This window comes from Natator depressus, chromosome 23 (assembly GCF_965152275.1).
Source record: "Natator depressus isolate rNatDep1 chromosome 23, rNatDep2.hap1, whole genome shotgun sequence".
Taxonomy (NCBI): domain Eukaryota; kingdom Metazoa; phylum Chordata; order Testudines; family Cheloniidae; genus Natator; species Natator depressus.
The window spans coordinates 8,857,107-8,872,661 of NC_134256.1; the positions used below are offsets into that span (position 1 = coordinate 8,857,107).

The following is a 15,555-nucleotide window of genomic DNA, read 5'->3' on the forward strand; positions in this document are numbered from 1 at the left end:
TACAAATGTTCATTTTCATCATCTGAGTCAGATGCCACCAGGAGAAGGTTGATTTTCTTTTTTGGTGGTTCAGGTTCTGTAGTGTCTGCATTGTAGTGTTGCTCTTTTAAGAGTTCTGAAGGCATGCTCCACACCTTGTCCCTCTCAGATTTTAGAAGGCACTTCAGATTCTTAAAGCTTGGGTCGAGTGCTGTATCTAGCTTTAGAAATCTCACATTGGTACCTTCTTTGCGTTTTGTCAAATCTTCAGTGAACGTGTTCTTAAAACGAACAACATGTAATGAATCATCATCCGAGACTACTGTAACAGGAAAGATATGGCAAAATGCCGGTAAAATACATCGCAGGAGATACACAATTCTCTCCCAAGAATTTCAGTCACAAATTAAATTAACACATTACTTTTTTAACGAGCATCATCAGCATGGAAGCATGTCGTATGGAATGGTGGCTGAAGCATGAAGGGGCATGTGAATGTTTAGCATATGTGGCACGTAAATACCTTGCAATGCTACCTGCAAAAGTGCCATGCAAACCCCTCTTCTCACTTTCGGGTGACATTGCGAATAAGAAATAGGCAGCATTATCTCTCGTAAGTGTAAACAAACTTGTTTATCCGAGTGATTGGCTGAACAAGAAGTAAGACTGAGAGGATGTGTAGGCTCTAAGTTTTCCATTGTTTTTTTTCTGAGTGCAATTATGTAACAAAAAAAATTCTACATTTGTAAGTTGCACTTTCACAGTAAAGAGTTTGCACTACAGGACTTGTATGAGGTGAACTGAAAAATACTATTTCTTTTACCATTTTTACAGCGCTAATATTGTTAATCCAAAATACAGTAAAAGCTGTTTTATCCAACACTTCACCAACTGGAAAGCTCTATAAATCAGCATTTCTGATCTTCATTGAAATGCTGACTTATAGTCCGGTTGGTGCGGGGCTAACAGGGCATTGGGGCGCAGGATGGGGTGCAGATTAAGGGCTCTGGGAAGGACTTTGGGTGTGGGAGGGGGCTTAGTACAGGAGAGGGGGTGCGGGGTGTTGGATCCAGTTGGATCCAAGTTGGATCCAAGGAGGAAGGGCAGTGTGGATACCAGTCTAATAGGTCATACTGGCTGTAGAATGACCGTGCCTAATCGGGTACAGAATGTGAGCGAGGCCAAACGGCAAAAATTAAGATGTTTGTACACCAGTGCGAGGAGCCTAGGTAACAAAATGGAGGAACTAGAGCTACTGGTGCAGAAAGTGAAACCAGATATTATAGGGATAACAGAAACATGGTGGAATAGTAGTTATGACTGGACTACAGGTATTGAAGGGTATGTGCAGTTTAGGAAAGACCGAAATAAAGGTAAAGGTGATGGAGTAGCATTGTATATCAATGATGAGGTAGATCGTAAAGAGATAAGAAGCGATGGAATGGATAAGACAGAGTCCGTCTGGGCAAAAATCACATTGGGGAAGAAAACTACCAGAGCCTCCCCTGGGATAGTGCTTGGGGTGTGCTATAGACCGCCGGGATCTAATTTGGATATGGATAGAGCCCTCTTTAATGTTTTTAATGAAGTAAATAGTAATGGAAACTGCGTGATCATGGGAGACTTTAACTTCCCAGATATAGACTGGAGGACAAGTGCTAGTAATAATAAAAGGGCTCAGATTTTCTTAGATGCGATAGCTGATGGATTCCTTCATCAAGTAGTTGCTGAACCGACTAGAGGGGATGCCATTTTAGATTTGGTTTTGGTGAGTAGTGAGGACCTCATAGAAGAAATGGTTGTAGGGGACAATCTTGGTTCAAGTGATCATGAGCTAATTCAGTTCAAACTGAATGGAAGGATTAACAAAAAGAAATCTGTGACTAGGGTTTTTGATTTCAAAAGGGCTGACTTTCAAAAATTAAGGAAATTAGTTAGGGAAGTGGATTGGACTGAAGAACGTATGGATCTAAAGGCAGAGGAGGCCTGGGATTACTTTAAGTCAAAGCTGCAGAAGCTATCGGAAGCCTGCATCCCAAGAAAGGGGAAAAAATTCATAGGCAGGAGTTGTAAACCAAGCTGGATGAGCAAGCATCTCAGAGAGGTGATTAAGAAAAAGCAGAAAGTATATAGGGAGTGGAAGATGGGAGAGATCAGCAAGGAAAGCTACCTTATTGAGGTCAGAACATGTAGGGATAAAGTGAGAAAGGCTAAAAGTCAAGTAGAGTTGGACCTTGCAAAGGGAATTAAAACCAATAGTAAAAGGTTCTGTAGCCATATAAATAAGAAGAAAACAAAGAAAGAAGAAGTGGGACTGCGAAACACTGAGGATGGAGTGGAGGTGAAGGATAATCTAGGCATGGCCCAATATCTAAACAAATACTTTGCCTCAGTCTTTAATGAGGCTAATGAGGATCTTAGGGATAATGGTAGCATGACAAATGGGAATGAGGATATAGAGGTAGATATTACCATATCTGAGGTAGAAGCGAAACTCAAACAGCTTAATAGGACTAAATCGGGGGGTCCAGATAATCTTCATCCAAGAATATTAAAGGAATTGGCACATGAAATTGCAAGCCCATTAGCAAGAATTTTTAATGAATCTGTAAACTCAGGGGTTGTACCGTATGACTGGAGAATTGCTAACATAGTTCCTATTTTTAAGAAAGGAAAAAAAAGTGATCGGGGTAACTACAGGCCTGGAGACTTTGACATCTGTAGTATGCAAGGTCTTGGAAAAAATTTTGAAGGAGAAAGTAGTTAAGGACATTGAGGTCAATGGTAAATGGGACAAAATGCAACATGGTTTTACAAAAGGTAGATCGTGCCAAACCAACCTGATCTCCTTCTTTGAGAAAGTAACAAATTTTTTAGACAAAGGAAACGCAATGGATCTAATTTACCTAGATTTCAGTAAGGCGTTTGATATGGTGCCAATTGGGGAATTATTAGTTAAATTGGTTTCAGAGTAACAGCCGTGTTAGTCTGTATTCGCAAAAAGAAAAGGAGTACTTGTGGCACCTTAGAGACTAACCAATTTATTTGAGCATAAGCTTTCGTGAGCTACAGCTCACTTCATCGGATGCATACTGTGGAAAGTGTAGAAGATCTTTTTATACATACAAAGCATGAAAAAATACCTCCCCCCACCCCACTCTCCTGCTGGTAATAGCTTATCTAAAGTGATCACTCTCTTTACAATGTGTATGATAATCAAGTTGGGCCATTTCCAGCACAAATCCAGGTTTTCTCACCCCCACCCCACAACCCACTCTCCTGCTGGTAATAGCTTATCTAAAGTGACCACTCTCCTTACAATGTGTATGATAATCAAGGTGGGCCATTTCCAGCACAAATCCAGGGTTTAACAAGAACGTCTGAGGGGCGGGGGGAAAAAACAAGGGGAAACAGGTTACCTTGCATAATGACTTAGCCACTCCCAGTCTCTATTCAAGCCTAAATTAATTGTATCCAATTTGCAAATGAATTCCAATTCAACAGTTTCTCGCTGGAGTCTGGATTTGAAGTTTTTTTGTTGTAATATCACAACTTTCATGTCTGTAATCGCGTGACCAGAGAGATTGAAGTGTTCTCCGACTGGTTTATGAATGTTATAATTCTTGACATCTGATTTGTGTCCATTTATTCTTTTACGTAGAGACTGTCCAGTTTGACCAATGTACATGGCAGAGGGGCATTGCTGGCACATGATGGCATATATCACATTGGTGGATGTGCAGGTGAACGAGCCTCTGATAGTGTGGCTGATGTTATTAGGCCCTGTCATGGTGTCCCCTGAATAGATATGTGGGCACAGTTGGCAATGGGCTTTGTTGCAAGGATAGGTTCCTGGGTTAGTGGTTCTGTTGTGTGGTATGTGGTTGCTGGTGAGTATTTGCTTCAGGTTGAGGGGCTGTCTGTAGGCAAGGACTGGCCTGTCTCCCAAGATTTGTGAGAGTGTTCGGTCATCCTTCAGGATAGGTTGTAGATCCTTAATAATGCGTTGGAGGGGTTTTAGTTGGGGGCTGAAGGTGACGGCTAGTGGCGTTCTGTTATTTTCTTTGTTAGGCCTGTCCTGTAGTAGGTGACTTCTGGGAACTCTTCTGTCTCTATCAATCTGTTTCTTCACTTCCGCAGGTGGGTATTGTAGTTGTAAGAATGCTTGATAGAGATCTTGTAGGTGTTTGTCTCTGTCTGAGGGGTTGGAACAAATGCGGTTGTATCGCAGAGCTTGGCTGTAGACGATGGATTGTGTGGTGTGGTCAGGGTGAAAGCTGGAGGCATGTAGGTAGGAATAGCGGTCAATAGGTTTCCGGTATAGGGTGGTGGTTATGTGACCATCGTTTATTAGCACTGTAGTACCCAGGAAGTGGATCTCTTGTGTGGACTGGAACAGGCTGAGGTTGATGGTGGGATGGAAATTGTTGAAATCATGGTGGAATTCCTCAAGGGCTTCTTTTCCATGGGTCCAGATGATGAAGATGTCATCAATATAGCGCAAGTAGAGTAGGGGCGTTAGGAGACGAGAGCTGAGGAAGCGTTGTTCTAAGTCAGCCATAAAAATGTTGGCATACTGTGGGGCCATGCGGGTACCCATAGCAGTGCCGCTGATCTGAAGGTATACATTGTCCCCAAATGTAAAATAGTTATGGGTAAGGACAAAGTCACAAAGTTCCATCACCAGGTTAGCCGTGACATTATCGGGGATAGTGTTCTTGACGGCTTGTAGTCCATCTTTGTGTGGAATGTTGGTGTAGAGGGCTTCTACATCCATAGTGGCCAGGATGGTGTTATCAGGAAGATCACCGATGGATTGTAGTTTCCTCAGGAAGTCAGTGGTGTCTCGAAGGTAGCTGGGGGTGCTGGTAGCATAGGGCCTGAGGAGGGAGTCTACATAGCCAGACAATCCTGCTGTCAGGGTGAGAATGCATGAGATGATGGGGCGCCCAGGATTTCCAGGTTTATGGATCTTGGGTAGTAGATAGAATATCCCAGGTCGGGGTTCCAGGGGTGTGTCTGTGCGGATTTGATCTTGTGCTTTTTCAGGGAGTTTCTTGAGCAAATGCTATAGTTTCTTTTGGTAACTCTCAGTGGGATCAGAGGGTAATGGCTTGTAGAAAGTGGTGTTGGAGAGCTGCCGAGCAGCCTCTTGTTCATATTCCGACCTATTCATGATGACAACAGCACCTCCTTTGTCAGCCTTTTCGATTATGATGTCAGAGTTGTTTCTGAGGCTGTGGATGGCATTGTGTTCTGCACGTCTGAGGTTGTGGGGCAAGTGATGCTGCTTTTCCACAATTTCAGCCCGTGCACGTCGGCGGAAGTATTCTATGTAGAAGTCCAGTCTGCTGTTTCGACCTTCAGAAGGAGTCCACCTAGAATCCTTCTTTTTGTAGTGTTGGTAGGGAGGTCTCTGTGGATTAGTATGTTGTTCAGAGGTATGTTGGAAATATTCCTTGAGTCGGAGACGTCGAAAATAGGATTCTAGGTCACCACAGAACTGTATCATGTTCGAGGGGGTGGAGGGGCAGAAGGAGAGACCCCGAGATAGGACAGCTGCTTCTGCTGGGCTGAGAGTATAGTTGGATAGGTTAACAATATTGCTGGGTGGATTAAGGGAACCATTGCTGTGGCCCCTTGTGGCATGTAGTAGTTTAGAAAGTTTAGTGTCCTTTTTCTTTTGTAGAGAAGCAAAGTGTGTGTTGTAAATGGCTTGTCTAGTTTTAGTAAAGTCCAGCCACGAGGAAGTTTGTGTGGAAGGTTGTTTTTTTATGAGAGTATCCATTTTTGAGAGCTCATTCTTAATCTTTCCCTGTTTGCTGTAGAGGATGTTGATCAGGTGATTCCTCAGTTTCTTTGAGAGCGTGTGGCACAAGCTGTCAGCATAGTGTGTGTGGTATGTAGATTGTAATGGATTTTTTACCTTCAGTCCTTTTGGTACGATGTCCATCTGTTTGCATTTGGAAAGGAAGATGATGTCTGTCTGTATCTGTACAAGTTTTTTCATGCAGTTGATAGATTTCCACTCCAAAGTTGCGATATTACAACAAAAAAACTTCAAATCCAGACTCCAGCGAGAAACTGTTGAATTAGAATTCATTTGCAAATTGGATACAATTAACTTAGGCTTGAATAGAGACTGGGAGTGGCTAAGTCATTATGCAAGGTAACCTATTTCCCCTTGTCTTTTCCTCCCCCCCGCCCCTCAGACGTTCTTGTTAAACCCTGGATTTGTGCTGGAAATGGCCCACCTTGATTATCATACACATTGTAAGGAGAGTGGTCACTTTAGATAAGCTATTACCAGCAGGAGAGTGGGTTGTGGCGGGGGGGGTGAGAAAACCTGGATTTGTGCTGGAAATGGCCCAACTTGATTATCATACACATTGTAAAGAGAGTGATCACTTTAGATAAGCTATTACCAGCAGGAGAGTGGGGTGGGGGGAGGTATTTTTTCATGCTTTGTGTGTATAAAAAGATCTTCTACACTTTCCACAGTATGCATCCGATGAAGTGAGCTGTAGCTCACGAAAGCTTATGCTCAAATAAATTGGTTAGTCTCTATAAGGTGCCACAAGTACTCCTTTTCTTTTTAGTTAAATTGGGAAAGATGGGGATCAATATGAAAATTGAAAGGTGGATAAGGAATTGGTTAAAGGGGAGACTACAGCGGGTCATACTGAAAGGTGAACTGTCAGGCTGGACGGAGGTTACCAGTGGAGTTCCTCAGGGATCGGTTTTGGGACCAATCTTATTTAATCTTTTTATTATTGACCTCGGCACAAAAAGAGAGAGTGTGCTAATAAAGTTTGCGAATGATACAAAGCTGGGAGGTATTGCCAATTGAGAGAAGGACCGGCATATCATACAGGAGGATCTGGATGACCTTGTAAACTGGAGTAATAGTAATAGGATGAAATGTAATAGTGAGAAGTGTAAGGTCATACATTTAGGGATTAATAACAAGAATTTTAGTTATAAGCTGGGGACGCATCAATTAGAAGTAACGGAGGAGGAGAAAGACCTCGGCGTATTGGTTGACCACCGGATGACTATGAGCCGCCAATGTGATATGGCCGTGAAAAAAGCTAATGCGGTCTTGGGATGCATCGGGCGAGGTATTTCCAGTAGGGATAAGGAGGTGTTAGTACCGTTATACAAGGCACTCGTGAGACCTCACCTGGAGTACTGTGTGCAGTTCTGTTCTCCCATGTTCAAGAAGGATGAATTCAAACTGGAACAGGTACAGAGAAGGGCTACTAGGATGATCTGAGGAATGGAAAACCTGTCTTATGAAAGGAGACTCAAGGAGCTTGGCTTGTTTAGCCTAACCAAAAGAAGGTTGAGGGGAGATCTGATTGCTCTCTATAAATATATTAGAGGGATAAATACTGGAGAGGGGGAGGAATTCTTTAAGCTCAGTACCAGTGTGGACACAAGAAAAAATGGATATAAACTGGCCATCAGGAAGTTTAGACTTGAAATTAGACAAAAGTTTCTAACCATCAAAGGAGTGAAGTTCTGGAACAGCCTTCCAAGGGAAGCAGTGGGGGCAAAAGACCTATCTGGCTTCAAGATTAAACTCGATAAGTTTATGGAGGAGATGGTTTGATGGGATAACATGATTTTGGCAATTAATTGATCTTTAACTATTCATGGTAAATAGGCCCAATGGCCTGTGATGGGATGTTAGAGGGGGTGGGATCTGAGTTACTACAGAGAATTTTTTCCTGGGTATCTGGCTGGTGACTCTTGCCCACATGCTCAGGGTTCAGCTGATCGCCATATTTGGGGTCGGGAAGGAATTTTCCTCCAGGGCAGATTGGAAGAGACCCTGGGGGTTTTTCGCCTTCCTCTGTAGCATGGGGCACGGGTCACGGGTCACTTGCTGGAGGATTCTCTGCACCTTGAAGTCTTTAAACCATGATTTGAGGACTTCAGTAGCTCAGACATAGGTGAGAGATTTTTTGCAGGAGTGGGTGGGTGAGATTCTGTGGCCTGCATTGTGCAGGAGGTCAGACTAGATGATCATAATGGTCCCTTCTGACCTTAATATCTATGAATCTATGAATCCAGGGGCCGCTCACCTCGGATGGCTCCCCGCAAGCGGCGACCTGTCCCAGGGTCTGGCTAATCCTAAGCGGAGGCGCGTCAGGCGGCTCAGCATGCTGCCCCTCCCAGTGCTGGCTGCACAGGTCCTATTGGCTGGGAACCATGGTCAATGGGAGCTGCGGGGGTGGTGCCTGCAGATGAAGGGAGCGCGCCAAGCCACCTGCCACTCCTCCGCCTAGGAGCAGGTGGGACAAGTTGCCGTTTCCGGGGTGCCACCTGAGGTGAATGGCCCCCAGATCCAGCACCCTGCACCCTACCTTGTGCCCCAACTGCCTGTCCCGAGCCCCCGCCCGCATCCAAACTTCCTCGCGGAACCCGTGCTCCACACCCCCTCCCGTGCTCCAACCCCCAGCCCCGCAGACACTCCCGCACCCAAACTCCCTCCCTCTTAGTTAACTGGCATTTTTCATTTACCGGCATCCCCCATTTCCCAGCATGCTGGATAAAACAACTTTAACTGTAATAGTATAAAGTAGGAACTGTACACATTGTATTCTGTGTTGTAATTGAAATCAACATATTTGAAAACATAGAAAAACATCCAAAATATTTAATACATTTCATTTGGTATTCTATTGTTTAACAGTGTGATTAAAACTGCGATTAATAATGATTACTTTTTTAAATCATGATTAATTTTTTGAGTTAATCGCGTGAATTAACTGCGATTAATTGACAGGGAGTGAATCCCTAACAGGCTGTTGCAGAGACTGCTCAGACCCGTCAGTGGGAGGAGCTACATCCCCCCCAGCATCACTAGTGATCGGATGCACAGGAACCTCTCTGAGTGTTTATTCCCTTGGGGTGTTTGCAGACTCAGGCATTTCAGAAGTGGCTCAGCTCCGACTGGTGAATGGTCCGAGTAGATGCGCTGGGAGAGTCGAGGTGCTTCACAACGAGCAGTGGGGAACCGTGTGTGATGACAGCTGGGATTTAACTGAGGCCAGAGTTGTGTGCAGGCAGCTGGGCTGTGGAACAGCGTTATCAGCCCCAGGAAGGGCTCGATTTGGGCAAGGATCAGACTGTATCTGGCTGGATGACGTTCACTGCACAGGGACAGAAGCTTCCCTCACCGAATGCAGGGCTCGGCCTTGGGGAGACAATAACTGTAACCACAGAGAAGATGCCGGTGTTGTGTGCTCAGGTAACCTTCATCTACCACCCTGCGTGTTGTAGGGAGCAGGGTGGGAAGCTCATTACAGAGCATTGTAACCCAGCACCAGCCAACACAGCTCTTTCTGCTGGATACTATGCAGAGTGGGTGTGTTCATATAAATACCGTCTGGTCCTGAATCCTTTTCCCCTCCTCAGCTCATCACTAGCTGTCAGGGGAGAGGTCATTCAGATCTTGCTTCCATCTAGCTTGTTCAGCCATCTGACTGTGCATCCTCAAAGTCCCGTCTTCTAACAGGTCTCTCCTCCATCATGTATGTGACCATCTGTACTGGTGCCCTACAGACACATAGAGAAGAGCGGGCTAAGCCAAATCTCTGCATTGCAGCAATTCCTCTGGCCAGTCCAGTCCGGGGCCTGTTAAGCCTAGTCCAGGATCTGCATCCCAGGTTCCAAATAGGCAGATACAAGTTAGGGCTTAGAAAAACATCCAAAATATTTAATACATTTCATTTGGTAGGCTATTGTTTAACAGTGCGATTAAAACTACGATTAATAGTGATTAGTTTTTTAAATCACAATTAATTTTTTGAGTTAATCGCGTGAGTTAACTGCGATTAATTGACAGGGAGTGAACCCTTAACAGGCTGTTGCAGAGGCTGTTCAGACCTGTCAGCGGGAGGCTCTACGTTCCCCAGCATCACTACTGATCAGATGCACAGGAACCTCCCTGAGTGTTTATTCCCTTGGGGTGTTTGCAGACTCTGGCATCTCAGAAGTGGCTCAGCTCCGACTGGTGAACGGTCTGAATAGATGCTCTGGGAGAGTCGAGGTGCTTCACAACCAGCTGTGGGGAACCGTGTGTGATGACCGCTGGGATTTAACTGAGGCCAGAGTTGTGTGCAGGCAGCTGGGCTGTGGTATGGCGTTATCAGCCCCAGGAGGGGCTCGATTTGGGCAAGGATCAGACCGTATCTGGCTGGATGATGTTCACTGCACAGGGACAGAAGCTTCCCTCACCGACTGCAGGGCTCGGCCTTGGGGAGACAATAACTGTAACCACGGAGAAGATGCCGGTGTTGTGTGCTCAGGTAACCTTCATCTACCACCCTGCGTGTTGTAGGGAGCGGTGTGGGGGCTCAGTAGGGGACGCTTATGCTCTCCCCTTGAAGTCAGCGCTGGCCCCAGTGCCCTAGTGCAGTGCTAGGGGGCCTGTGCTATTGGTAGGGAGATGTCAGTAGGGGGCGCTCTCCATTTGTAGTTGTGCTGGCCCTAATGCCCCAGTGCAGTTCCATGGGCCCCTAGCATGAGGAAGCCTTGTCTGTGCCCACTGAGGGGCAGCTCCCCAACTCCCTCGGCCACACGCCACACAAGCTGTGCCCTCTAGGCCTTTTGTGGGGGAGTGACCTCCTTCCAGGTTGGCAATAGGCACACTTCACCCCTCGGTCCTCCGAGCGTCCCCCTGCAGCACCTATTCCCTGTCCCACAGGGCACTCACAGCAGTCACAGATCTGCTGCTCCCAAAGGAACAGGGCCCCAAGGTGACCAGCTCCACCTCCCATCTCTGCCCCAGTCAACACACAGCTTTAGATCCCTTCAGAGTGACACCAAGGACAAGTGATTTCACAGAGAGTAGAGATTCGAGGGGTAGCAAGGAGAAGGGTTAGAAAGAAATTGTTCCATGGGAAATAAAATCAAACTACGTTGACTAGAGCCTAGACCAGGGGTCTCAAACATGCGGCCCGTGGGCCGCATGCATCCTGTGGAGTTATTTCCTGCGGCTGCCAAGCTCCCCTCACCCGCCGCCCCAGCACGCTGTGTCCCAGCTCCTCTGCCTACCTCCAGGTGCTTCTCTCCACCAAACAGCTGTTTGGTGGCGCTTAGCGCTTTCCAAGAGGGATGGCGGAGGAGCGGGGAGCTGCGTGCTCAGGGGAGGAGGCGGAGAAGTGGCAGGGCAGGGATGGGGATTTGGGGAAGGGGTTGGAATAGGGGCAGGGAGGGGAAAGAGTTGGGGTTGGGACTTTGGGGAAGGGGTTGGATTGGGGGTGGGGAAGGGGTGGGAAGAGGCAGGGCAGGGCCGAGGCCTCATGGATGGGGTGAAATGGGGGTGGGGCCGGGGGCAGCGGGTGGGGGGCTTTTGTACCTTGATATGGGTATGTCTACACTACGAAATTAGGTCGAATTTATAGAAGTCGGTTTTGTAGAAAGCGTTTTTATATAGTCGATTGTGTGTGTCCCCACACAAATGCTCTAAGTGCATGTAGTCGGCGGAGTGTGTCCACATACCGGGGCAACCATCGACTTCCAGAGCATTGCACTATGGGTAGCTATCCCGCAATCTCCGCCACCCATTTGAATTCTGGGTAGAAATCCCAGTGCCTGATGGGGCTAAAACATTGTCGCGGGTGGTTCTGGGTACATATCGTCAGGCCCCCCTTTTCTCCCTCCCTCCGTGAAAGCAAGGGCAGACAATCGTTTTGTGCCTTTTTTCTTGAGTTACCTGTGCAGACGCCATACCACGGCAAGCATGGAGCCCGCTCAGCTAACCGTCACCGTATGTCTCCTGGGTGTCCCCTCAGCACCAGTGATGACCCCCGCATGGTGCTTGGGGCCTGTGCTTCAGGGAGCAATATGGAGGTTCCAGTAGGGAGCGCTCTCCTCTCAGTCTGGGCTGACCGTAATTCCCCTGTGCGTTTCTATGGACCTGTGCTGCAGGGAGCGGTGTGGGGGCTCGGTGCGAGACACGGAAGCTCTCCCCTGGAAGTCAGCGCTGGCCCCAGTGCCCTCGTGCGGTGCTAGGGGGACTGTGCTGCAGGCAGAGGGTGTCAGAAGGGGGCGCTCTCCATTTGCAGTTCTGCTGGCCCTAATGCTGGAAACAGGTAAAACCATAAGCAAAACACCTATCCCAGGGTATGTTGGGCGGTGTCTATTGCTTCAGGATCTTGAATCGAGCAACCAAAATTCCCTTTAATGTGCCCCTCCCTTCTCCCTCTGCCGCACCCCACTCACAGTGGTTGTCCTTGGTTAGTGAAGACCCAGAGTTCAGAGGTGCACCTGTGTGAGTTCAGCTCCCACCATGGGGGCAGGGAGGAGAGGGCCTGGTTGGCTCTGCTGTCTGGGTGCTTGCTCTGGTGGCAGCTGCCCTGCCAGCAGCTGCCCTGCCAGCCACTCACCACTCTGCTCGCCCTCACCGCCTGCTGCCCCCGGCCTCTCTACTGTGACCTCTGCAGGTCGCTCTCTTGAGGCTCCCCCCAGCTCTCAGTGACTGTCAGCTCTTAGTGGGGAAACCTCAGTGCTGAAGCAGGCTGGGCAGAAACACTGTCTCACAGCAGGTGATTTCAGCTCTAGTGATTACTTAATCCCAAAAAGAAATTAATCCCAAAAGACTCCTAATGGAGCCTTAATTAGCTCTATCTTTGAAGAGTGGTGAGGGGCAGATTAAACCATGCCTAGACCTCTTACACACAACGCACACCTCATCTCCACCCCCTCTCACTTTTAATAGGTGTCTGGTGTCTGATACCTGGTTAGTGGGTTTAGTACAGTTGTGGGTGACCCCCTCAGTCAGGGCAGGCTAAGCCCAGTTCTGCTGCCCTTTACTCAGACAATCAGAACAACAACATTACACTACCCCTGCATTCAAGTACTACAGTGATTTGTAACCCAGCACCAGCCAACACAGCTCTGTCTGCTGGATACCTAGGCAGAGTGGGTGTGTTCATGTAAATACCGTCTGGTCCTGAAGCCCTTTCTCCTCCCCAGTTTATCACTAGCTGTCAGGGGAGAGCTCATTCCAACCTTGCTTACCTTTAGCTTGTTCAGCCATCTGACTGTGCATCCTCAAAGCCCACTCTTCTGACGGGGCTCTCCTCCACCACGACCACGTGTGACTATCTGTATTGCTGCCCCACAGGCAGACGGAGAATATCGGACTAAGCCACATTTCTGCATTGTAGCAATTCCTCGGGTCAGTCCAGTCAGGGGCCCATTAAGCCTAGTCCAGGATCTGTATCCCAGGTTGCAAATACGCAGATACAAGTTAGGGCTTCTGAAAATCCATGAGCAAGCCAGTCTCTGTATCCCAGAGTTGCTACCCCTCTGTGAGGGCACAGTTGTCAACCCAGCTCTGCCATCATTCATCTGAGACTGGTCCTGGACCGGCAGCACTAGACCCCACTGCAGCAATAGCTGCCACAAAACGATGTTGCCAAGTCAGTCGTGACAAGTGAGGAGGAATCGCAGGGGCAGGTGTTTGCTTCAGGAGGGGGCCAACCTGCTTGCAGGAAGTGTGCATTGCCTCTGCACTGGGCACAACCCTTGTCAGCCTGGTGACATGGCCGGCCCACAGCATTTTGGCACCTGAGGCGGGGAGCTCAAATGATGCCCCCATACCTCCTCGCTTGGGCCAAAACTTTGAAAGGTCTCAATTCTGCCTTCTTCCTGTTCTACTCCTCTCATGGTACTGCTCTGCTACCTACCCCAATAAAGGAGAACTAACAACTTAGAATGCCTTGTTCAAAAATTTTAAGAAACACTTAACTTTCAAACACCTGAACAGCAAATGTAATGTTTCTTGTCTGCATAGTAAACACTGGCATTTTTATCTGTTTGAATAATGAAAGTGGTGCTTTCCGTGCCTTCTTGGTTGCAAAGATTTGAACTGCTTCCTGCTGAAGGTCCGCAGTCTGGGCCAGCTCATGCTCTATTGAGATGGTTGCAAGGCCGACCAGCCTCTCCTGTGTCATTGTGGAGTGTAGACGTGTTTTTATTAACTTCAGCTTCAACATCACGCATGTCATCATGTGTCAACACTGTCTCTAGTGCCTGCTTTGCTGGTGTAGGTCTTCTTGAGGTATAGTGAGGAGTTTTGGAATATCATACAACATCCCAAATATACTGCTGTGTTCCTTGAGCTGCCTGAAACGTTCTTCAACAGATTGTATTGCACAGTCTAGCATCTGGTTAAAGAATTCAACTTTAAATTGTTGTTTGGGGTCTCTTGTGGGATTATCCCGTGCCTCGTAATCAAAATGTCTTCTTCTTTGGTGACTCTTGTATTCTTGAATGGGTGGGAAAATAGCTTCAGTGTTGTGGTGGAAAAATTAACCACGCGTTCTGTTTGGATCAGAACCAAGCCTGAGGCTCCTTTATTGATTACAAGAGCAGGGGGGTAACAGCTCTAAATAGCTGCCCCGCTGCATACAGAAAATACAGGAGCTTATATTGCTGAAAACTGCAATTTGTTAAGCCCACTTTCTTCAACAGCATTTTCCTTAGAATCATAGAATCATAGAATATCAGGGTTGGAAGGGACCCCAGAAGGTCATCTAGTCCAACCCCCTGCTCGAAGCAGGACCAATTCCCAGTTAAATCATCCCAGCCAGGGCTTTGTCAAGCCTGACCTTAAAAACCTCTAAGGAAGGAGATTCTACCACCTCCCTAGGTAACGCATTCCAGTGTTTCACCACCCTCTTAGTGAAAAAGTTTTTCCTAATATCCAATCTAAACCTCCCCCATTGCAACTTGAGACCATTACTCCTCGTTCTGTCATCTGCTACCATTGAGAACAGTCTAGAGCCATCCTCTTTGGAACCCCCTTTCAGGTAGTTGAAAGCAGCTATCAAATCCCCCCTCATTCTTCTCTTCTGCAGACTAAACAATCCCAGCTCCCTCAGCCTCTCTTCATAACTCATGTGCTCTAGACCCCTAATCATTTTTGTTGCCCTTCGCTGGACTCTCTCCAATTTATCCACATCCGTCTTGTAGTGTGGGGCCCAAAACTGGACACAGTACTCCAGATGAGGCCTCACCAGTGTCGAATAGAGGGGAACGATCACATCCCTCGATCTGCTCGCTATGCCCCTACTTATACATCCCAAAATGCCATTGGCCTTCTTGGCAACAAGGGCACACTGTTGACTCATATCCAGCTTCTCGTCCACTGTCACCCCTAGGTCCTTTTCCGCAGAACTGCTGCCTAGCCATTCGGTCCCTAGTCTGTAGCGGTGCATTGGATTCTTCCATCCTAAGTGCAGGACCCTGCACTTATCCTTATTGAACCTCATCAGATTTCTTTTGGCCCAATCCTCCAATTTGTCTAGGTCCTTCTGTATCCTATCCCTCCCCTCCAGCGTATCTACCACTCCTCCCAGTTTAGTATCATCTGCAAATTTGCTGAGAGTGCAATCCACACCATCCTCCAGATCATTTATGAAGATATTGAACAAAACCGGCCCCAGGACCGACCCCTGGGGCACTCCACTTGACACCGGCTGCCAACTAGACATGGAGCCATTTATCACTACCCGTTGAGCCCGACAATCTAGCCAGCTTTCTACCCACCTTATA

The 15,555-nt window shown here is 47.4% G+C and overlaps 1 protein-coding gene across 1 annotated transcript in view; it reads left to right on the forward strand.

Moving 5' to 3' along the window:
* Window positions 1–15,555, forward strand: part of LOC141976567 (scavenger receptor cysteine-rich domain-containing protein DMBT1-like) — an 84,863-nt gene that overhangs the window by 27,083 nt on the left and 42,225 nt on the right. Inside the window, exons 11-12 of the mRNA XM_074937590.1 lie at window positions 8,909–9,238; window positions 9,969–10,298. Of these exons, the coding sequence (XP_074793691.1) occupies window positions 8,909–9,238; window positions 9,969–10,298 (660 nt within the window). The remainder of the gene's footprint in view (window positions 1–8,908; window positions 9,239–9,968; window positions 10,299–15,555) is intronic.